Source organism: Aethalodelphis obliquidens, unplaced genomic scaffold (assembly GCF_003676395.1).
Source record: "Aethalodelphis obliquidens isolate GAN/ISIS:26980383/991018 unplaced genomic scaffold, ASM367639v1 scaffold8, whole genome shotgun sequence".
Classification (NCBI taxonomy): domain Eukaryota; kingdom Metazoa; phylum Chordata; class Mammalia; order Artiodactyla; family Delphinidae; genus Aethalodelphis; species Aethalodelphis obliquidens.
In genome coordinates this window covers 2866923-2892322 of record NW_020837952.1, presented here as the reverse complement: position 1 = coordinate 2892322, position 25400 = coordinate 2866923, and the positions used below count along the sequence as shown (strand labels likewise).

The 25400-nt window shown below is 40.2% G+C and overlaps 1 protein-coding gene across 5 annotated transcripts in view; it reads right to left on the bottom strand.

The window, feature by feature from the left end:
- Nucleotides 1-25400, bottom strand: part of DIP2B (DIP2 acetate--CoA ligase B (putative)) — a 236316-nt gene that overhangs the window by 24740 nt on the left and 186176 nt on the right. For all 5 annotated transcript variants that reach the window (XM_027106260.1, XM_027106264.1, XM_027106262.1 and 2 more), the window contains 12 exons: nt 24784-24848; nt 22420-22513; nt 21831-21950; nt 20262-20376; nt 19318-19457; nt 18532-18668; nt 15187-15267; nt 12521-12648; nt 10680-10794; nt 6691-6892; nt 304-413; nt 86-166 (listed from right to left, as the gene is read on the bottom strand). In XM_027106260.1, the coding sequence (XP_026962061.1) occupies nt 86-166; nt 304-413; nt 6691-6892; nt 10680-10794; nt 12521-12648; nt 15187-15267; nt 18532-18668; nt 19318-19457; nt 20262-20376; nt 21831-21950; nt 22420-22513; nt 24784-24848 (1388 nt within the window). The remainder of the gene's footprint in view (nt 1-85; nt 167-303; nt 414-6690; nt 6893-10679; nt 10795-12520; nt 12649-15186; nt 15268-18531; nt 18669-19317; nt 19458-20261; nt 20377-21830; nt 21951-22419; nt 22514-24783; nt 24849-25400) is intronic.

Here is a 25400-nt window from a genome sequence, read left to right as displayed (position 1 = left end):
TTTCTGATGAAAGAAAGAGATCAAGTGTGCCTAAGATACTCTCACAATAGCCAGCTGATTAGACATACAATTGCATTTTTAATACCTTGGCATTTAACAGCATGAAGAGTACATGGTCAGGAGTTGCCTGGGCTCGCCACTGTAAGATCTCCGCCAGAAATTGGTGCTGAAGTCATAAAGCAGAAAAAAGAATCATGGTCAGCAACTTTTAAGAAGCTGGACAATGCATCTGCCATCTGTTACCTGAAGCGTAGGTTCTGTCCTTGACTTGTTTGTAAAAATCAACCCTTCTGGAACACTTACCTTCTTCACTAAATCATTCTCTTCAATTTGCCCAAGATCCCTTCCTGCAGCTTGTGCTATGCGTTTTCCTGCAACCAGATTCCCAACCATCACAGAAGCAGGGCCTACGCCTGTAAGTAAAAGCAAAAATCAGCTCTCTGGAGATGGCGATTCAAGCTACATACCACCCCCACGCCAGCCCCAAGCATTTCCAGACTGACCAAAGCTGGTTCAAACGTTCATTCAACCAATACCGACTGAGCACCCTTCTAGGCACTGGGACAAAGTAGCAAACAAGACATACAGCTTGTATTCTAGCGGGGAAAGGCAACCAATAAACACATACACAGATAATGTCAGGTAGCAGGAAGTGCTGGAAAAAAAGAAAATAGGACCACAGGAGAGACATGGATTGGGGGGTGGAGGGACTGTGTAGAGAGGGAAGTTTTCACTCCGAGGAGGTGACAGTTGGTTGCATTGGTTCCTACTGATACATTTCATCTGTTCCAATCATGGATAAAACCCTAACGGGGGCTTAACAGTAATAAATATCTGGTCTGAAAAGAAATCTGCCATCTATGAGGACTGAGGGTGAGTTCATCAGGAAAATCAGAAGGGCTTTATTTTAAGTGAGCAATGAAATCCAGATTGTAGGACATTCTACAAGACAACTGGCCTGGATTCTTCAAAAAGGTCCGTGTGTTGAAGACACAACAGATTTGGGAGCTTTCAAGTTAAAGGACATGACAGCCAAAAGCAATGTGTGACTTTAGATACTGGATTAAAAAAAAATCAGCTACTAAAATAAACAGGTGGAGAAATATGAACATAGATTGTGTATTATTAAATGATAGGATTATATTAATGCTAACTTTCTTTTTTCTTTTCTTTTTTTTTTTGAGGTACGCAGGCCTCTCCCGTTGCGGAGCACAGGCTCCGGACACGCAGGCTCAGTGGCCATGGCTCACGGGCCCAGCCACTCCGCGGCATGTGGGACCTTCCCGGACCGGGGCATGAACCCGTGTCCCCTGCATCGGCAGGCAGACTCTCAACCACTGCGCCACCAGGGAAGCTCAATGCTAACTTTCTTAATAGGATAATGGCATTGTGGCTGATTAGGAAAATTTTAGGAGAATGTTTTTGTTCTCTAGAGATACACTGCTGAAATATTTGGGGGTGAAGTGTCATGATGTCTGCAATTTCCTTTCAAAGAATTCAGTTAAAAAAAAGTTAACAGTTGCTGAATCTAGGGGAAGGTATATGGGTGTTCATTACAGTATTTTCAACTGTTCCAGACGCTTGCCACTTGGGGAAAAAAAAGTGAAAACTCTCCCTTTCTCAAGATAAAAAAGGAAAACTCTCCCTTTCTCAATAATGCTAGGGCTTTGTATGCCTTTCCTGATGGTCACTTAAAGATTAGACTCCAACGTATGAAACTAAGAAGACAGCTAAAACATAACAAAATTTATTGCCAGCTGAGTTTTGAATAATGCTGATGCTATGCTTTGATTAATATTAAATAACGTTTATTGCCAAAATCTGTTGATTATGAATGTACTGAAATAGCTGGAACAAAATCACTTAAATCATGGAATCACTTTTAAATATGTGGGGAAGCTGGGTAAAGAGTATAAGGCAATTCTTTTACTGTTTGGCAACTTTTTTTGTAAGTGAAATTACTTCAAAATGAAAAGTTAAAGAAAAATTTTAAACTAAAAAAAAAAACACACCCTAAGGGTAGAACTCCAATACTCTGCTAAACAGTTTTCATCTACAAGGTGTATGTCCACTGAAATTTTAAGTACTGGGTGGCCAAAAGGTTCGTTTGGTTTTTTCCGTAACATGGCTCTCTAGTAGTGCTTAGCTGTCTTTAAGTTCATTCGAAACAATTTTGTTAGACTGTATTATGACAGCTGTCATATCAGTGTGCATTTAAAAAAAAACTTATCAAAATTGGTGAATTTTTGTGTAGCCATTTTAATATTGAAGATAGAAGGAAAAAACAACATTTTCGGCGTATAATGTTTTATTATTTCAAAAAAGGTAAAAACGCAACTGAAACGCATAGAAAGATTTGTGCAGTGTATGAAGAAGGTGCTGTGACTGACTGAATATGTCAAAAGTGGTTTGCAAAGTTTAGTGCTGGAGATTTCTCACTGGACGATGCTTCATGGTTCAGTAAACCAGGTGAAGTTGATAGCGATCAAATCGAGTCATTGAGAACAATCAACATTATACCACGTGGCAGATAGCTGACATACTCAAAATATCCAAATCAAGCGCTGAAAACCGTTTGCACCAGCTTGGTTACGTTAATTGCTTTGATGTTTGTGTTCCACAGAAGTTAAGCAAAAAAAACCTTCTTGACTGTATTTCTGCTCACGATTCTCTCCTGAAATGTCATGAAAACGTTCCGTTTTTAAAACAAATCGTGACAGGAGATGAAAAGTGGATACTGTACAATAACGTGGAACAGAAGAGATTGTGCGGCAAGCGAAATGAACCACCACCAACCACACTACAGGCTAGTCTTCATCCAAAGGTGATGCTGTGTATATGGTGGGATTGGAAGGGAGTCCTCTATTATGAGCTCCTTCTGGAAAATCAAATGACTAATTCCAACAAGTACTGTTTCCAATTTGACCAGTTGAAAGCAGCACTCGACAAAAAGAGGAATTAGTCAGAAAACGCATCATCTTCCATCAGGATAACGCAAGAACACATGTTTCTTTGATGACCAGGCAAAAACTGTTACAGCTTGGCTGGGAAGTTCTGATTCACCCGCCGTATTCACCAGACATTGCACCTTCAGATTTCCATTTATTTCGGTCTTAACAAAATTCTCTTAATGGAAAAAGTTTCAATTCCCTGGAAGACTGTAAAAGGCACCTGGAACTGTTCTTTGCTCAAAAAGAAAAAGGTTTGGGAAGATGGAATTATGAAGTTGCCTGAAAAATGGCAGAAGGTAGTGGAACAAAATGGTGAATATGCTGTTCAATAAAGTTCTTGGTGAAAATGAAAAATGTCTTTTATTTTTACTTAAAAACTGAAGGAACTTTTTGGCCAATCCAATACAATATGCAAAATTCTTTCCCAAGAGACTGCATAATACGTTAACAGATATATTATGTTGGAGACAGCCTTTTTTATATAGGCAGGACTCAGACTATATATGACTGTGTAAGTTGCCCATTCCTGGACTCACAATGTAAAGTTAACAAAGGTGTGATGTTTTAAAAAGTGAATTTTTCAGAGTAATTTAAAATGACAAAAATAATTCAGCAGTAATTTCTTGAGGTCCTTCTGTGTGTATTTCTTGAGACTATGAGTCAAAGAGTGAAAAATTACTGAAAGCAATAACATCTACGAGGCTAATTGCTGATACTGTGCTGTACCTGTAATATGTCTTCTTATTTTCTCCACAAAATTCTGTAAATTTCCACTGGCAAAGACTGCTAGTCATCAAGCCCTAGTCTCCTCTTTTTCCTTAAAAACACAACCCCCAGTTTTTAGCTGGGCAAATGCCTGGAATAAAGACTATATTCTTTAGCGTGGGAGAATAATAGGTAAGAGTAAGTAATATGTGCGATTTCTAGAAGATATGTTTAAAGGGGAAGGGTATTCCCTTCTTTGTCTTTTTCTCCCACCTGCTAGCTGGAATGTAGAACTGATGGCTGGAGGTCAGGAGCTTAAATGAACCCTGAGGCAGTATGCTAAGGCTGGCTGTGGCAGATTGTCTGATTTTCTTACAAGTCTTCCTTGCTGGGATTACATGAGAGGAGTATATACCTCTCTGCTCCACTGACTTTGGGCCTGGTCTGACTTGTCCTGGACAATAAAATGTTGGGAAACATGAAGCAAACAGAAGCTTTCAGTATGCTTGTATGGTTTGGCTTGCTTCTTGCTTTTGCCATCTGCCTTGAGGAAAATATGGCACAGGTAGCTGCTGGTCCCATGATGAGGACACACATGGAACAGGTCTGAACCCAACCTACAGCCTGGAGCCAAGCCAAGGCCAGCGGATCCCAGCCAGGTTCAGCAGATCCACATTCCGTGAGTGAAAAATAAATGCTTCTTACTTTAAACCACTGAGCTTTAGGATTATTTGTTATGCAGCACATCTGTAACAATAGTTAACTGATAACGATGCCAACGCGATAAGATGGGAAGCTGGACCAACGGTGACTGAGGGTTCCTAGCCAGTTCCATCCTAGCCTTGGACTGCCTAGCTCTGGATTTCTTTCACTTGAGAAAGAAAAAACTTGCCTCTTGTTTAAGCAGCCGTTATGTTCATCTGAAACGTGCAGCCAAAACCAGTCCTAACACATTCCCATTCTTTACACGACAGCTTAACAGACATCTCAATGAGATTTTTGTCACTGGGCTACCTTAACACCGTTTCTATCTTCCTTTTCCTCTCCTTTCCTTTTTTACCTCACTCCCAACCATCTCTATGCTCCTGTATTCTTCTTAAACCCCATCCTCTCATGCTATCCCCACATCATGTCTGTTCCACCTATGCTACATTTTCAAGCTGCTTTGGTCTGACCCATAAGCATTCCACTAAGATCTTAGCAGACCATCACAACAGACAGAAAAAAAAAAATTCCAAACCTAATGCTTTCATCAGACAGGTGGATGCTATGCCTATGAGGGCTTAGGAATAAACCTTTTATACAGGTTTCATCATTTAGTAAAACTGGGTGAAATCTGGCTAGCAAAAGCAATGTTTTAAGCAACTACTATGTCTCTGAGTTGCATCCTTTAAGCATCTACTGAAATGAAAGCTTTGTTAAAGGAATTCTAGATTAAATGCTATTTAAAATAGGATTTTACTCATATGACAAACGTAGGACTTCAGTATAACAGAATACAAGATGGAGAAGGGTTTGTATGTTTTACATATCCATCAGATACGTAGGCAGGAAATATGAAGATACTTCTTTTTATATATTTCTTGATTAGTACAGACTTGATTCCAACTGCCCCTGTAGAATATTAGCCTCCATAAACTGTCATTTCCACTAGCAGAAACTGATAAATATCATATATACTTTAGCTCTATATACACTGTTACTAAGATAAGGTTACTTGGTGAGTTGACAATAACGTCTATATAACCAAATGTGATATGATCTTCAGCCACCAGACCACTGAAGTAATAACTACTGCAAAGCAGAGCAGATTAACATTGTAATATCCTAATAAAAATATCCTAGAGAGTCAGAGGCTTACCTTTTATTTTATTATTGTACATCATATTTACCTTTCAGCAAAAGCGGTCTTAATGGAAATATAATTAAATGCCATACTTCCCTTTGACTTCCTAATCTTCCTACTATGTGTATGTGTGTGTGAGTGTATGTGGTAGCAGTGGGAACTGTAAAGGCCAGATTTTGGCTCTCATGTGTTTCCAGGCATACAAGAAACTGGGAGGCTCTCATTAACTTCTCAATTAAAATGAAAAAGCATCAATAAAACTTAATGACTTCATGTTGGATTGAATAGATTTTTTTTTTTTTTTGCGGTACACGGGCCTCTCACTGTTGTGGCCTCTCCCGTTGCAGAGCACAGGCTCCGGACGCGCAGGCTCAGCAGCCATGGCTCTCGGGCCTAGATGCTCCGTGGCATGTGGGATCTTCCCGGACTGGGGCACGAACCCGTGTCCCCTGCATCGGCAGGCGGACTCTCAACCACTGCGCCACCAGGGAAGCCCTAAACAGATATTTTAACATGACTGACCATCAATCACTTACTCCTGCCTTTAGTCTCCTACTCATTAGCCCTACAACCTAGGTTTGTTCAGAAATTAGGCAAAATGGTGAAATTGACTATTTGGTTTTTTCCTTGTTTCACATGGCAATTCACATACTTCTATTTGCATCTTGAATTCATAGGAATATGGCAAATGCAAAACATGCTATTTATCTCACCTCTGTCACTAACCAGCTATATGACTTTGGGCACAATTCTTAACTTTTCTGAACTTTACTTTCCACAGCTGAGGGCGAAGCTCTAGGATCATATTTGTAAAATGTATAGCTCATATTTGGCTTTTAGTAAGCCTCAATAAATACTAGCTCTTCTTATTATCAGAACCTTCCCTTACGGGACTTGCTCTATTCTACCTCCGCCAGTGGGATTCTGATCACCTTGACCCCATACCTTACATCCAGGGAAAATGGAGGCGCTCTACTGAGAATTACTCAGAAGACTGAGCCAACAGTAAACCTGGAAAAGCTATTTTACAAAATCTCACTCCTTCCTGCTTTTGGTCAGCTGATACGATTCTCATGTTACTTACTAATCTTTGTAAAGTCCAACTCTAGAGAAAAACATCATGCTGAGAGAATTCAGCTTCTTCAAGTTACAGTTTTAATGTCATGCCTTCAAAGCCAGCATTCTTACCTGGTTGCTTTTGCCGGGGTTTTGGCAAATTGGTCACGCATGTATGTGGGCACATGAGGATATTACAAGGATGTAGCGATCCCTCCAGAAAGAGCTGTTTCGTCTGAGATATGTGGATCCCTCCCAGCGGAGTTTTGGGCAGAGTATTGGCAGGCACCAGAGCAAGACAATAAACCCCCACTTGATGAATGCTATCGATTGCCTAGAAAAATACAAACAAAATAAATACTCAGTGAGATTAATTTTATGACATTTGACATCCTCCTAACACAATGCATTATTCTACTCTAAGAGTTTTTTGTGTTTTATTTTATTTTTGGCTGCTTGGGTCTTCGTTGCTGCGCGTGGGCTTTCTCTAGTTGCGGCGAGCAGGGGCTACTCTTCATTGCGGTGCGCGGGCTTCTCACTGCGGTGGCTTCTCTTGTTGCGGAGCACGGGCTCTAGGCACGAGGGCTTCAGTAGTTGTGGCTCGCGGGCTCTAGAGCACAGGCTCAATAGTTGTGGTGCACAGGCTTAGTTGCTCCGCGGCATATGGGACCTTCTGGACCAGGGCTCAAACCCATGTCCCCTGCATTAGCAGGTGGATTCTTAACCACCACGCCACCAGGGAAGCCCTAGAGTTTTTCTTTCTCTCTCCGTTCTAGGTCTAGAATCTGGTAGATTATTAGTATCCCATACATCTAAAGGTACCTAATCCTTCCAGTGATGGCAGAGTGGTGAGGTATTGGCCAACCCAGTACAATCTAAACGGACAGAGGTGGATACTGATTTGCAAGCCTCAGTATGTTCTCTCTTGATTGATAATGTCCAAAACCTAGAAATTTGTTTCGGTTCGTTTAATATTTTAGCTGTCCAACATAGCTCAATTAAACAGAGGCAAAATATTTTTATTTTTAATTTTTTTTTAATTTTTAAATTTTACTTATTTATTTTTAATAAATTTATTTATTTTGTTTATTTAATTTTGGCTGCACTGGGTCTTCGCTGCTGCGTGCGGGCTTTCTCTAGTTGCAGCGAGTGGGGGCTACTCTTCGTTGTGGTGCACGGGCTTCTCATTGCAGTGGCTTGTTGCGGAGCATGGGCTCTAGGTGTGTGGGCTTCAGTAACTGTGGCACGTGGGCTCAGTAGTTGTGGCACACGGGCTTAGCTGCTCCGCGGCATGTGGGATCTTCCCGGACCAGGGCTCGAACCCGTGTCCCCTGCATTGGCAGGCGAATTCTTAACCACCGCGCCACCAGGGAAGTCCCAGTATTTTTATTATGAACAAAACAGAAGCTCTGTAAGTAAGCCCTTGCTTAAGCGGTTCACCAGGTTACTAGGCATCCCCTTTGCAAAACATCCAGGTGAGGCCCACCTCACGCTGAGTCCTGGAGGCCAACAGCTCCCTCGGCGCACCCCTGTTCCCAGCCACGCACCCGTGCGCTCACTGAGTGTCAGCTGTGCCTGCTTCTATACCTTTTACAGCTGCTGTTCTTGTTACTGTGCTCAGATAATTAACTATTATATCCACTGATAAAATATGAATGCAACATAGGTAGAGTTATGCTTTTTAAAGACTCATTAGAGGTGAACTCCTACTGTTGATAGGAATGGGCAAGTTAATTCTAAAACGTAAGTTTCTGTTCAAATATTCATGTTCTAGTCTAACTTAAGGGAAATGAAACCAGAAACCAATGCTTTTGGACGTAGTTTATGGAAGTAAGCTGACCTGGAGCTCAAACTGGTGTAACTCACACTCACACGCCTCTGCGTCAAATAAAAGGCACACTTGTTATGTTTTGTGTTAAAATTTAATACTTGAAGAATTTCTCATTGTTATGGTTTTCTGCTTCAATCACCTTTGAAAACTAACTGACCAACCATCAATACCATTTCTAAACATGCCAGTTGAGAGGGTTCTTTTGTACTACCCACAAATCTTACTGAAAAGGAGATCCAGCCTGAGAAGACGAATGGACCAAGAGTCATAAAAGACAGACAAGGCCTTTTATTAAAATGACTTAAAAGGGCAGAGGAATAAACTTGAAAGCATATTCTTCAGACTAATCCACTAACCAACAGAGATAACTAGGAAATGGGAAGTCTGTAACAGTTCCTAAGTCTTGAGTATCTTAGAATATACAGGAAGTTAGCAAATGTATCATGTGTAGCTTGGATTCCTCACTGAAAATATGCCACCTGGTAAGTCATCCACTGACGACGTTCCTTAGAAGGTGTTGAGTTAGGTGTTTAGTTTATATCATACACTGACCTGGAATTAAACAACCTCTGGGCTCTAACCTACCAGAACACATGGAGTTCTTAAGGTTCTACTATGGATCCAAGTACCCCAAGCAGAGAAGCTACATATAAGATAATGCCTTCTTATTTCACACCCAAATCAGACCCCAAATGACTTTAACAAAAATTTGGATTAGTAAGTTTAGCACTGCATTTAATTCCTATAGTTGCTTTCCAGGGAAAAATAACAACCTGGGAAATTTGCTTCCTGTAACTGGAAAAAATACATAATTCACCACAAGATTCTACCACTATCCCCCAAAGTTCTTTCTGAATGAAATAAGCAGTGTGTTTGAAAATATGAACAGTATAAAAAAATTCTCTTTGCGGGTCTGATTACTAACCGTCTTTCAGAGATCACCCAGTCCCACTTTCTTCACAGTTTTTTCTATCTAGTCTATCTTCAGTATTCTCTTTCCTTTCTCTGATTTTTGCACTATAAACAGCCTATGCTATACCAACTGATAATTCCGAATCACAGACCCTGCAGATAGGAAGAATCTTAAAAGTCATCTAGTGCCATCACTCATCTCATGCCTACAACATTTCTACAACATTACTACTAACTGGCAATAAATAAATCCAAATGCCCCAAGCAGACAAGTTATAGACACTGGGAACAATCCCAATACATATAAGTTGAATGGTAAGGACAGTCCATGCTTTCTCTGGACCATCCATTTATCCAACAAATATTTGCTGAGCCTACTCTGATGATGTGCTGGCATAGCCATCTGGTTCTGGACTAACAGGAACAAGAGAGAGTAACTCTTGGCTTTCACGGTCTTCTATTATAGTGGATGTAGAAAACAATACATATGAAGACACTTATATGCTGATAAATACTAAGCATAAAATAGAGCAGAGTGAGGGGACCGAGGGGAAAGGGAATGTTATTTAAGATAAACTCCTCATTGGAGATATGCTTATGATTGTTCTTTTTTATATTAATAATGATCGCCATCATCTTGTACTGAAGGCAGGCACTAAATATTTCAATTCATTATGTAATTACCATCAATTAACCTTCCAATAGCTCTGTAATATAGATAATTTTATCCCCACTTTACAGACGAGAAAATAAACTCAGTGAGGTTAAGTAAGCTGCCTAAAGGCACTTATGTGGTAGGTAGTGGAGCTGGGATTCAAAGTATGATTCTAAACGAATACTAGGCTCTCTTCATCATTCTAGCCTGCTCCCCTAGAAACATTTCCCTTATACTGAGCCCATATCTTCCTCCTTCCCTAGTGGTTTACTTCACCTAGATCTCTAACTCCACAGTAAAGCTCCTTCAAAGGAAGAACAGCAGCTCATATTGGATTCCTCACACTCTAGGCACCACTTGTAGCATGCAGTAAGACTGCAGCTGTTGACATGGGGACTGATTATGTCAAAGATGTGTTCCACATTTGGACAGTTAAAACGTTCATGGGTAGTTAACACTCAGGCACAAAAGAGTGAAAGAACTTGCTGAGGCAGGTCAAATTCAATTGTTTTTGGCAACCTGAGCAGAAAAATACTTTGTGGTACACAAGGAGGTGTGGTACTATCTGCTTTTGCTAACAGTAGCTGGAATATTTGAGTAGCTACTGGCAGGAAAAAAAAAAGGCAACATAACTGGTCCACTGAAGAAAATGCTTCAGCAGTGGCTTCTGCTGCCTTTGACAGCAAAGTCAACCTCCCCGACAGAGACCCCAGGTGCGCTCACCTGTAGCACACGGCTCATCCACTGGAAACTATCTTCCTCGGAAGCGTCAGGTCTTTGTTCCGCAACCACCACGATGCGCTCATCATAAAATACAGACACAGAAAACACAGCAATTCTAAGAGAGACAGATCAAACACATCAGGACTCCCTTCACAACCAGTCCTATTTGCTTTGCTCAGTTGGAATTACAGAGAGGACACATCCCCACCGCACTGCCCAGGAAGGAGTAGTTTAGAAAAGAAAACGTCACAATCATTACCATCAAAACGAGGACTCAAAAAACGCGTACTAAGCGCCACTGTCGTGAATGTTGGGACGTAGCGATAAATAAGCTGAAGTCCCTGTCTTTGTGGAGCTTGCATGTCAGAGACAGAACAATCACGTCGCGCTACACACCGGGGGACCAAGGCAGGGCGGGGGCGGAGCAGTGTGTGGGTCGGGGGGTGGTGGGGGGGCGGGCAGCGCCTCCCTGAGGAGCGGACATTGGAGCAGAGACCTGAATGAGGTGAGGACGCGAGCCGCACGGAGATCTGGAGGAAGAGGTTTCCGGGCAGAAGGAACGGAAAGCGAAAAGGTTCTGAGGTAGGAACGAGCTTGGCAGGTTTGAGGAACAGCAAGAAGGTCAGTGTGCCTGGAGCAGGGTGGTGAAGCAGAGAGTGGTGGGGAGAGGTCAGACCCGCCCAGGTGGTCACGGAGGACCTGGAGGCGGGGGGAGGGGTTGCTCTGAGTGAGGTCTCGGCTCAAACGTCCCCCTGCTAGTGAGGCACTCCCAGACTTCCCGTATAACCCGCAGGCACCACCACCCCGCGTGTCCTTCCTGCACAGCACTCATCACCAGCTCACCTAGTATCTGTTTCCCTATGTGGTTACCTGCTCTTCCCCCAATGAGAATGTGAGTTCCCGCGGGCAGAGACGTGGCCTGTGCTGTTCACTGCCACACCCTGAGCATCCAGAACAGTGGCACACAGTTGGCACCCAATAAACGCTTGCTGAATGAATGTGTGAAATAACGGGAAGGCACTGGAGGGCTGAGAACGCCAGCAAGCCTGACCACCTCCCTTCCTTCTTTCCTTTCATCCACACATAGTTAATGAACACCTACTGCGTGCCAGGCGCTGTGCTGAGTGCTGGGGATGTGACTGTGACCAAAGACAGAAGGTCCAGTACCCCATGGAGTTTACATCTCACAGGAAGCCACACCATTACAAAAAACTATACATTTCAGGAACTGGTTCTCTAGTGGTTTAATTTTTCTACTGCTTCAAAAACTAAGGGACACCAGGATTGCTTTAAAGACATATATCCATGACTGAAAACTACTGAACAGGACATCAATTACTCAAATATATGCCAAATATCTTTTCTTGAGTTAATAAGCAAAGAAAAGAGGATATCTAGTCGACTTCATCCATGGAATTTGAAATTAGCGCTTATGTACTATGTCAATCTCTACATTAAAATGGTAATAATTTAGAGTCAAGTAAGGGAACAATTCTTAGATGTAAACTCCTACAGAGTAGCATCTATCTCAATTAGACTGAATGGGGTGACTTCTGTATTGAAGGAATGTAGGAAGTTCAGTGTTTCAGAAATCTCTCCTCAGTCTTCAGGATTCAACAAACAGTAGTAATTAAAACCTGAAATACAGGATATGGTTACAGCCCCTCAATTACAGCCAAAGAACCAGACATTTTAAGATAAATATTCAAAGCCTGGTTTCTGCTACACTTAATCAAAAACAACCTAATCTACAGCATCTACAGAATACAACTCAAATCACCCTACAGAGGTATCTTTAGATTCCACCAGAAGTGCTGACCTTTGAACTCTGTACTACTCACCTTCCTCTATAAACAGTCTTTATTGATTCAACAGCCAATCCAGTAGCAACAATGTCATCAGCATTATGTCTTCGACCACTAACCATCAGTAACCCATCCATTTTTCCAACCACGAAAACCAAGCTGCCCTGAAAGGTAACAATGATTTACATAATTTAAATAGCAAAACAGACATTTTACTTCCTGCCTTGAAATAAATCTCATAAAAACTGTAGGAAAGAAAATATCGTATTTTATGGATTCTAAAAAAGTGTTTCACATCTCGACATCTCAGAATCAGTGGCATCTTACAATTAATGCGGTCTTAATAGTATGGCATCTTACAATTAATGCGGTCTTAATAGTATATAAGAAGGGAAACCATTCATATTCATTCTTTTTAAATTAATTAATTAATTAATTAATATTTGACTGCACTGGGTCTTTGTTGCTGTGCGCGGGCTTTTCTGTAGTTGAGCGAGTGGGGGCTACTCTCCGTTGCAGTGTGCAGGCTTCTCACTGGGGTGGCTTCTCTTGCTGCGGAGCACAGGCTCTAGGCGTATGAGCTTCAGTAGTTGAGGCACACAGGCTCAGTAGTTGTGGCTCGCGGGCCCCAGAGCGCAGGCTCAGTAACTGTGGTTCACGGGCTTAGTTGCTCCGTGGCGTGTGGGATGTTCCCGGACCAGGGCTCAAACCCGTGTCTCCTGCATTGGCAGGTGGATTCTTAACCACTGCACCACCAGGGAAGCCCCATATTCATTCTTAGGGAGGAATTTTATTTTATTTTTTTGCCGCACTGCAAGGCACGTTGGGATCGTAGTTCCCCGACCAGGGACTGAACCTGTGTGCCTTGCAGTGGAAGTGTGGAGTCTTAACCACTGCACCACCAGGGAAGTCCCATGGAGGAATTTTATAAGAAAGCAACTAGGATGCCAAATGAGCACAGTTCATTTTCCCAGTCATGATTATGTATTAGTTCATCTTCTGTACTTATTCATGGGATGGATGCAGAGGAGAAAATTGTTAGACCATTTAACACTGGAATTAGGAAGAGAGTAAAACAGTTTTAATGTGAGAATAAATGTCTCAGATTTATAAGGGTAATGTTTCCATCTGGTAATATTAGAACTAAGTTAATAAAGAAAGGTCTAAGGAATTGTAGGAGCCTCTCCTTTCCAAAAAAATAACCGAGCTGCAGGAAAGTCTGCTGTCAATGTCCTCAAAGCATCGCTGTATAAATAATTCTATTATTATTTCATATAATTTTTATCAATAATTTTCCCAGACCCATTTGAAATAAATTAACTTTTCCCATTCATTATAGAATTCCTAAATTTTTGGACCATTTACATATATTGAATTATCCAGTAGTCATCTCCATTTGAATGTCACTAATTGATTTACTAAGCACAATGTAATGCCATACACTGACTAGGCTTTGTAAGTAAGACATAATCTCTAGTCTCAAGAAGCTACTGGCCCATCCTTCTGTCATCCCAGAAGACAGAAGAAAATCAGCCATTTTCAACACAGTCTGAAAAGTCCTATGGTGGAAGTGAATAAAGAGAACAAGACAGTCTCTGCTGGTCCTCCAACATCTATTTTTCCATTTCTTTCACAGTAGTAGAATTTCTAGCTGGGCATGCATTTCAGCCTCCCTTGCAGCTATGTGTGGCCAGGTGACTAGTTCAGAACAACGAGATGTAAGTAGAAGTGTTGCTCAGCAGCTTCAGGGAATTTCTCTTAAGAGATAGTAGGGCTACATCCTTTCTTCTGTCCTGTTTCCTGGAATGCAGATGTGATGGCTGGAGCTCCATCTTGGACCTCAATAGTGGAGTGGAAGCTAAAAGGAGTTGGGTCTCTGAGAATTTCTTGGTGCTGAGTGAAGAAGTCAAGACAGTAGGTGCAGATGTCTCTTTCTAGGAGAGTGATTTTCTTAGAGGTATGTCCTCAACCCCACCGTCACCCATAAATGGTGGGGAAGAAATAAAATAAAATTAGATCTTTTCTTATAGAACTTGAACTGTTATGAGGAGAAAAAACAGAGGGTAAGGAGGTAATTAAGATGGAGGGAGGTATGTGGGCTCAACTATGATAATGAAGGTCTATTACTTACAAGATAAAATCCAAACTTCCCATTATGTCATGCAAAGCCCTTCATGCTCTGCCTCTCTGCCTTCCTCACCGGCTCATGAAACTAACTGTGAGCTCTTTGAGAACAGGTTTTATATCCTAATTGTCTCTGTAAACCCAATGCCTCTAAATACCACCTGCTGAAAAACAAATTGTTTTCATTCAGAGAATTTACTGTTACACCTGGTGTAGTACTGATAATCTGTATGAAAATGATCTGTACACTATTATGGCTTCCCTTTGCTATTGAAGGTTAACTTTTTCAGCACTCTTCTAACTTACTGAAATATATTAATCAAATCAATGCAACATAGGAAGAATAAGTGAAAAGAGTTTTGAAAATAAAAGATAATGTCTTAGTTTGAAGGAATAAAATGAATTTGGGTAACTGGAACAATAAACATTACTCATTTTATGACATTTTTACAGGAACTGCTCTAAATGTAAGTTAAGCGGCCCCGTAATACTCTTGGACTAATAAGAATTTGTTCTGTGAACTAAAGTACAAATATTTGGATCAGATGCACCAAAACAAATATGCAAGTGTCACTTACTGGCCCTACAAACCCCAGTAATCCCGACCGGATGAACGGTACATCCCCAACAGGAGAGCCTGCGGAATTCACTGGAATCACCTAAAAGACGGAAGAAAGTGAAAATGTTAGCTTAAAAAAAAAAGTATTTGATTTTCAAAAAGTCTTAAATAAAAAAAAGAATTTAAAACAGTAATACATGCTTGTTGAAAACTAAAATTATAAAAAATAGTGAATCCAGTAATCCCACCTGCTTAAGACATAACAAACATTTATAATTCGTTGTTTATCTCTCCGGACTTTTTTAGATTCACATAGTAACATATTAAGCATTTTTTAAAGGGATCGTATTATATATACTATTTTGTAACTTGCTTTTTCATATATTATATGTGTTTCGTATCGTATATATATTTTGGATACCTTTACAAGTTGGTAATAGTCAATCTAGCTCTCTTTGTACAAGAGTTCTATAATATACCATCACATGGGGGAATGAGATAACATAGCCCTTGGAGTCAGATGTAAGTTCAATGTCTGTCTTTGCCACTTACTAGTAACATGGGCCTTAGGAAGGTTCCTGCATTTCTCTATACCTCAGTTTCTTTAGCCATAAAATGGAACTCTCAACGCCTATCACAGGCTTAGGGTAAAGATCAAGGGAATATAAATAGATTTGTAGATGCAAGCACAGTGCCTGGCCTAGAGTCGGTACTCAGGAAACCATCAGAATCAGCACTATTAGAATGTAACCAGTCTTTCTGGCTAGGTAGGTCATTCTAATTTTTCACTATATGAACAGTGCTTTACTGAATACTGCTGTGTTCAGTTTCTGTGCATTTGTACAAAAGGCATGAGTCTTTTCAATTTTAACAGGCTGTCCTACAAAATTATTATAGCAATTTACACTCCACCAATACCATATTAGAATGTTTTTCCCATACTCTGGCTAATATTACATGTTATCAATTTTTCTAAACTTTGCCAATCTGGTAGGCAAAAAAAGAAATCCCACTATTATTTTAGCTGCATTTATTTATTACTAACATGGATGAATTTCTTTTCCTTAATTTACCGGCCATTTGTATTACTTTTATGAATAGCCTAGTCATGTCTCCTGTCTATTATTTCTATTTGATTGGATTTTTCCCTTTAATTTTTAAGATTTCTTTTTTTACACAGGGAACAACTATAACAAGAGCTAACATTTATAAAATGGTTATCATGTACCAGGCATGGGTGTAAATACAGTTAATTCTCAAGAAAACCCTATGAAACAGAATATTTTCATTTTACAGATGAGAAAGGCACAGAGTTTCATTTGCCTCATATCAAATAGCTAGTAAGAGATGACGATGGAAAATTAGCTCTTTGCATTCATATGTGTTGCAAAGTTTTTCTCACCAGAAGCTTTTTTTTTTTTTTTCCTCCTAGCTGCACCACACGGCTTGTGAGATCTTAGTTCTCCAAACAGGGAATGAACCTGGGCCCTCAGCAGTGAAAGCAAGGAGTCCTAACCACTGGACCGCCAGGGAATTCCCTACTAGTAGCTTATTTTTAAAATACACTTTTATTTTCTAAGTAGCCATTTTTAGATCTTTTGTTCTAGTGAAGTGTTAACCACATTGAAAAATTCTCTCAGGGTTTAAATATAAGAATCCAGTAAGAAAAATATGAGAAACTTTAATTTGCAAAACCAGTGCAACAGTTTTCTTCTCCTTTTTTGGTTAGTATTATTATTGTACTTCACGGTCATTAAATTTATCCTGCAGATTTCAAAATTTCTTCATCACTATGGACCTAGCAGCTTAGTAACAAATCTGAGAATTTTAGCTAGGCACTTGCCCTCCCAGGGGAGGCAACGTAATAAAATATTATTAGTATCTTCAAACACTGCTTGAAGATCTTATTTATATAAGGAAAATGCAATGAAGAAAACTCAGATATTGGAAACATATGTAGTCCAAGCACTTAAAAGAGAAATAAGGTGAGAATAAAATTAGTAAAATGTATAAAAACTCAGCAGAGATAATTAGTCACCTGTGAAAGTAAACCAAGAGAATGGCAGTAAGCATGTGCTTTAAGAGTTTATGAATTGGTCACAACTTTTGAAGGTAGGTCAAGAATGTAGTAGTGATAGTGATGGTGATGGTGATGGTGGTGATGGTGATGATGATGATGATGATGATGATGATGATGATGGTGATGATGATAGTGGTGGTGGTGGTGGTGGTGGTGGTGGTAATAATAGACATTTAATAATATATATTATGCCATTTTAGGCTGTATAAACATAGATGATGGAGCCTTTTTGAGCCACCACATCACACCACACATATAGATAACACTCTCCTGCCATTTACATCTATTATTACATAATTACATGCACTGATTTTCAAATGGGATGGTAGACAGATGTGCCCTGCCATATTGAGACTGAGAACCACTAGTCTAGGTTATAGAAAAGGGAAGCTCAAAGACTGAAAATTGGCAGTGGTCATATAAGCCCTGTCTAGTGTGAAGGGGACATGGCCCATAAACTGGAGTTCTCTTTTCCCTAAAAGGTACCCCGAGGCAGGTTAATCCCAGTTAGGAAATACAGACAATTAATTACGCCTGTTCTGATTTCCAGGCTCACCAGGCAAACTTTCATTACAATTTGGCTTCACATGCAGAACTGCCTTCAGAAAAACGATGTGCTAGTTCCACTGAAATATGAGCTATTTGAGTTTTATGTAGTTTCCTGATGTACCACAAGCTTGGAGAATAGTGCCAGACATGCAGAAGGTGCTCAATAAATATTTTTCTCACTGAAAGACTGAATAACGGCAACAATCTACCCCCGTGACAAGCCAGGTTTTCATTTTTCATTAGGAGCTGGCATTCTGGTTTACATTAGTCTTTACAAGCGTGGTTAACTCGAGCCTACTCTTGAGAGATGGATCCATTCTCACTGCACTCTCAGAACTAAATTTTGGGTCTTATACGCTCAAACCATGGCACATTCACCAGGGTGAATTTCTGTAAGGCCTCTTACTCTTCATATATGTAAGAGATAAACAAGGGCGCTTCCTGTGTGCCAGGTACTGGTCTAAGCACTCTATAAACATTAACTCATTTAGTTCTCACAACGTTCCTATGGTAGATACTATCATTACTCACATTTTAAAAAGAAGGAAATTGGGGCACAGAGAGGTTAAGCGGCTCAACTAGTGCATGGCAGTCAGGGCTGGACCTCGGGCAGTCTACCTCTGGAGCACACACTCCCAACAGCTACGCTGTGCTATTTCCCATCAGCCCGCTCAGCTGCCTTAGTGACACTGACCTCATGCAACACGTTCCCCATGAAACTTTAACGTCATGTACCTCAAATGTATTTTTTGTCACACCAGCAAGCCCAAAGTACATCATGCCTCCTGTTCTGGAGCTGACACAGATTTCTCCAATTTCATCTGTTTTGCAGAGTTGGGGAGGTCCATCGGGTCTCACAATGCACATCATTCCTAGTGTACAGAAAGTATAGTCAAGGGACAGTCTGGAAAACCTTCGAAAAAACAGTCTCATCCTTATGAACCCACGAAAGTTTTACATTCACTGAGTGGCATTAAGTAAGAATACCAAACAGGAATGTTAAAAACAGACTTGATGCTACATAGGTATATCTGAAATTTCCACCTTTCACCCGATACTAAAGAATTTTTTAAATTCAGCAAATAAAAACATACAATAGATGCAGACCGAAGCTTTTAAAGACAGTGACTTATTCAAAATGACTACAAAGTCCAAAGAAACAGGTTAAATTAAAATACCCTTACACAGATCAAATTCAAACACGCAGGAAGCAATGTACTCTTAACTTTCTGCCAGCCCATCGTCTTGGCAATTACAGTGAAAACCGGACAACTTTAGTATCACTCAGTACTTAGCTTTCCATGTGAACAACTGTAACTGAAACATTCACAATTAAATCATCCAATTTCTGCCGGAAATAAGTATGATTAGAATCGCTTAACTCTTAGAGAGGCTTTTTGAAATTAAGTGACTTAGTACTAGATTTTGGATTCCTGGTTTTGGATCTCATATTTTATCAGGCTCCACTATCTCTAAAGACGAATCTTCATGAAACACTAAATGATGCCCCTGAGAACTCACCCCCGGGCATTACATGTCCCACATCCTGAACCGTCAGTGCTGAATTTTTATCTTCAGTATTGACCCGTATTACCCCATAGCTCAATCCATTCATGGAGAGAATGGCTCTTCCCGGCAAAGGGGCCCCTGGGACTCCAGGCCTGAAAACAAAATAAACTCATGAAATTTGGCAAATAAAATGATACTAAGAGAAAAGTATGAACATGTAGGAAAGGAAATTTCCTCTGGCTAGCATACACACAAAAATCCGCATTTTTCTCTACCCAAAACATGCCAAATTAATCTAATTTACATGTGCAAAGCATGGTGAACTTTCATTCAGATGGAAAAAGTAAATTTTAATCAGTTGTTAAGAATATACTGGCTTGCAAGGGGGACGGGGAGGGAGCGGGATGGACTGGGAGTTTGGGGTTGGTAGATGCAAACTATTACATTTAGAATGGGTAAACAACAAGGTCCTACTGTATTAAAAAAAAAAAGAAGGGATATATGTGTATAACCAAGTCACTTTGCTGTACAGCAGAGACTGACACAACACTAAATCAACTATACTTCAATTAAAAAATAAATAAATAAAAGGAATATACTGGCTTGGGTGTACTCTCTATATAGGTACTTTGCATATATAAGCTACAATCAAGAACAGTCTACTTGTAGTCTAAGATGCTAACTAAGGATTCTGAAGGGCAAAACAAGACAGAAAAAGAACTAATTCACAAATACGAGATGTTAATAACTAAAGTATAATTTCAGTTTACCAGTTACACTTAGGGCAAGAGTGGGAAAAATAAATGAGATGCTTCAAACTGCTTTACAAAGTCATTTTCACTTTCAGGATTATGAAGCAGAAAATTAGATCACACCCCTTGTCATCACCTGGTCCATTCTGCACATTTGATCAGAGTTGTAACATACATCAAGAGCACCAACATTCTGAACGATACCTGCGGATTGCGACAGTCATGGCTTCGGCGGAAGTAGCACACGGACAGATGGCCTCAGGTTTCAGACCATGGCTTTGGAACAGACTCAGGAAGGCATCACAGGATGACACAGACCCTGAGGAGTTGAAACAGATCAACTTGAAAACTGAAAACATGATTTTCATTATTGCAGGAAACTGGTAAAGAACAGAAAGCCGACACATCTGTACATCATCAAGTCCATGCAAATATTTTACTGTGCCTGTGAAATGGTTGATGGGTTTCAAGGACAAACAAATGCTCATCTAGCCCATGAAAGGTCAGTGACACTATTGAAAGTTACAACTTAAAATAAGGCTGCTCCTACCAAACTGCCCAATCAATAGCAGAGATGCACCGCAGGCAACAGGTGGCCAGTTCGGAAGCAAGCAACTCTTCCTGAAGTAACTACTGCAGTTTAGCCAGTGCATTACTAGTACTCTGGCTTAGTTCCATCCTGTTCATGTATTCTCTGACTTGTTTCTTACTAAGGTCAGTCCCAGGTCTGTGTTTTATACCAAGATGATCATTGTGACTACCGACAAAAATCCACGATGACAAAGAGCACAGTAGTATCTAATGCTTTACCTGATTCTACCCTGTGGAGGCTCAAGATGTTTATGCTTGTCAGGAAAAGCAGGCAACACAGTAAGATCTCTAAAAGCTTTCGCAAACTCCTTAGATTTGGTGACAGGGAATTTACATAAAGTCCAGACACTTGGCTCTATCAAGTTACCTTCTCATAGTTCTTTTTAGTTACATGACAGAGAAAGGACCTAAATGAGTGAGCATGGAGTGGTTTTAAAAGCTTACAGATCCATCAAATGATGAATGACTAAATAAAATACAGTATATCTATACAATAGAATATTATATGGCAATATAAAGGAATAAAGTACAGACACAGGCTACAACATGGAGGGACCTTGAAAACATGCTAAGTGAAAGGAGCCAGTCACAAAGGACCACATATAGCATGACTACATTTATGCGAAATGTCCAGAATAGATAAACATACAGAGACAAGGAGTAGATTAGCAGTTGCCTAGGGCTAGGGCACAGAGGATGGGAAATGGGGAGTGACTACTAATGGGTATGGGGTCTCTTTTGGGGAGGATGATGTTCTAAATTCAGGTCAATGGTGATAGCCGTATAACTCTGTGAATATACTGAAACCATTGAACTGTATTTTTTTTAATTCTTTAAAAGATTTTTTCTGATGTGGACCATTTTTAAAGTCTTTATTGAATTTGCTACAATATTGCTTCTGTTGTTTTATGTTTTAGTTTTTTGGCCAGGAGGCATGTGGGATCTTAGCTCCCCGACCAGGGATCGAACCCACACCCCCTGCACTGGAAGGCAAATTCTTAACCACCGGACCTCCAGGGAAGTCCCCCATTGAAGGGTACTTTAAATGGGCAAGTTTTATGGTATGTGAAGTATCTCTCAATACAGATATATAAAAAAAAAAAATGCTTACAGAAAGGGGATGAAGACCTCAGACTACCAAAGGAAAGGATATTCCCAGACTGACACTCTAGAAACACTCACAGGGATTAGCTCCGTCAGTCACAATCAACATGCGGAGGGAGCTCAAGCTCACATCTCGTTGGTCCCGATGTGCCATCATAGCCCAGTGCAAGTCTCGGCATTTTACTAAAGCAACCTTGGCTATAAATGCAAAAGAGATACAGTCAATACACACATGTTAAATTTGGTAGATATTAATATATTATAATAAAAACATTTTTACTTATTTTAGGAATCATGATTTTCACTTAGAGAAAAATAAAAACGGTTTCAAAGAAATTGTTCCAGGTGCTCTGAGGCAGTGGCAACTGACTGGACACACGACTGCCTCGCTCACTGTGACCTGCAGGCAGGCCTTGTATCCTAGCCAAGGAAGCTTCGAACACCAAAGCACCCAATAAATCTAATTCAGGGCCCGGATTCAGGCACAATTCTTAAGAATGGACATCAACTGAGATGAACTAGACAACATATCTGATTTTTTAATAACCAAACTCTAAAACCTGTCAAGGCACCAAGGCATAGAATTATGTCGTTAGAAGAGCAATTTGAAAATCCCTGAAATTGCCAACAGTCACGTAATCAAAGCTTAGATGCTGTGTGTAACTACCTTTGTGGGCATGTACTCTTTGGACCCAAGAGAGAGGGCAAGTCTTCATAACAGAGTAGGGTACACTAATTGTATGCATCTTATTCATTACATTCTGAAAAGCAAAGAAAGATAAAAAGTAATCAATACCTAATACATACTTAGCATTTTAAAACTGAACTGATATTTTGTTAACAATTTTAACCATACAATACTCAAACACATGCTCTTTGAAAAAAATTGAAAATATTAACTATAAGGTTGAAGCCTCCTTTGCTACCTATTCTCAAACCTGGTTCCCTTCTTTCCTCCTCAGAGATAATCATTGTTATGAATCTGCCATGGATCCTTCCAGTCTTTTTCCCATGTATTTACATATATATTCATCCCCAGAGAAACATAAAAGGCATCATACTATACATATATCTACAACTTGCTTTTTTTTTTTTTTGTGGTACGTGGGCCTCTCACTGTTGTGGCCCCTCCTGTCGCGGAGCACAGGCTCCGGACGCACAGGCTCAGCGTCTATGGCTCACGGGCCCAGCTGCTCCATGGCATGTGGGATCCTCCTGGACCGGGGCACGAACCTGCGTCCCCTGCATTGGCAGGTGGACTCTCAACCACTGTGCCACCAGGGAAGCCCCAACTTGCTTTTTTTTCACTTAAATTGTTCTAGCGCTAAATCTATGTACATCAGTATAAGAGATCTATACAATTTTTTGGACCTGCTGCATAGTATTCTATAGTATGACTGTACCACAATTTATTTGGGCATTTCCCTATTATTGACAGATTTTTTTTTGCAATTACAAACAATGTTTCAAGGAACATATTTATACTCATTTCCCTGGCACGTGTGTAAGTGTGTCTCTAGGGTAGGTACAGAAAATTTGTACTGCTGAGTCATAGGATGTGTGCCTTTACCACTGAACAGAGAACTGCCAAACTGCTCTCTAACCCTCTGAGCGCTTTCATCATGTTTATGCTTGCCACATACCAGCAAGGGCTGGGTCTTACAAAGCAAGAAATCAACGTTTCCCTGTCGCTTACCGGAGGTCCTGCCCAGACCCGTTAGGTGTTGGGGTAGATAAAGCTGAGTAACCTAAGGGGGTCATGCAATTTGGTGTCTCTCCTGCCACCCAGACCGAACATACCCAGGACCCCCTGTCCCCACAGAGACCCAGCCTGACAGAGTAGTTAAGTCTTGGTACTTAGACTAGCCATTTTGTTCACCAGCCAAGTGGCCCAAAGATACCAAAATACCACTGTAAACCTCTTTTTCCTCCCTCCCCCAAGTTTCTAGCTATGGTGACAAACTTTTGGATTTCAGGGAAAGAATGGTGCGTATAACTAATTCTTCACACGTGTCCCTATCTTGCTCTGTGTATCAGAGAGAGAAGATTCCCTCTAACTCCTCACAAGGGTTTCTTAACCGCTGATAAAAAAAAAAAGAAAATGGGAAGGACTTTAGAAAAGAGCAAGAAAGCATGTATGCTCAAGGAATAAGGGTTTTTTTTTTTTTTACTAATTTGAGGGGTCCTGGGAGAAAAGGGAAACCGCTCCTCTTCCCCATGCTTCATTTCCTACTCTTTCTCTGACTCCTGCCATGTGTGATGAGATACTCTCAAAGGTTCTTTCAACTGTAGGATACTGTATCTCTCCTCTCTCCCCTCCTAATCAGCATGCTCCATATGTAGCTTTTCCCACTTGAAATGTCCCCCCTTCTACTTCCACCCCCCAAACATCTCTGTATGGCTACATCTTACCCATTTTTTAGTCCAACTCAACTGTCACCTCTTCCATAAAAATTGAGGCCACAGCTGGGAGGAAGTCACCTTTTTCTAACTCCCTTAGGATGGTACCTGTTCCTCTATTATGGAAAGCAGTCTCATCTACCTTGTTATTCTACTCTTTCATTGCAGCATGGACTCATTCAAGACATTTTGTCCAATGGAAAGGTTAGATATTATTAAACACAGTTGCAAAGTTCCAGATATATTTAAGTAATCTTTTCTTCAGAAAAGAGAAGAGGTGACTCTCATAGTTTTTTGAAAATTATAAATAAACATATAGCCATTTGTAGAAATTTTTAAGCTTTGAGTCATCATAGCAGATATTTAAAGGATTTTTGATCCTAAGTTCTCCTATATACTATTATGTGAAAGGTATACCCAACCACACAATGAAGAAAAAACAGAATTACATTCTCCTTTAAAAAAATTACCATTCGTATCACAAAACCAAATTCCCCTGGAAAATACTACTGATCTTTTAGGGGCTTACATTTCAAACAAGCACTGAGTGATGCTGTGGTTACACAGCACACACAGTGACCTGAATCATAAGCACAATTTACACTAAAGGCCTCGATTCTGTGTAGCTTACCGCAAACATGCCATGCCACAGCCCCGCATCCTTCTTAAAGTCTAAAACATTTACTACTGTTTCCCCTAAAATAGAAAAAAATTGGAAAAAACACAAGGAAATCATCTTTAGTGTTAAGTAGCAAAATTATATCACTTGCCTCTATTAAACAACTGATTTGGTACTTTTAAAGAAACCACTAAAAGTTCTCAGGGTCTTCTAATTACTTGAGGGTACCCTCAAATTGGCTGGGGGACTGATCACAGGGTGACGTGGTCACAGAAGAAACAATGAGTTTGGAATTCCTTGACTTTGGCACTGTCTTCGAGATAATAATTTTTTCCTAATTATATAAGGAACACATGTTTGTTTTAGAAACTTTGGAAGTTTCACAAGCATATGTAAAAAATTATACTTCCTAGAGAAAACAAAAAATGTTGGTGTATGTATATATCTATATATTATATCTACATACATGCACATATAATTCTAAGCTTATATACTTATAATGCTTATATAGAGACAGATACTTGACTAACAAAATTGGTACATACTGCTCTGTATCTAATTTGTTTCCACTTAATGATATACTGAAACAATCTTTAATATTCAAGAACATGAGTTTTAATACCTCAGCG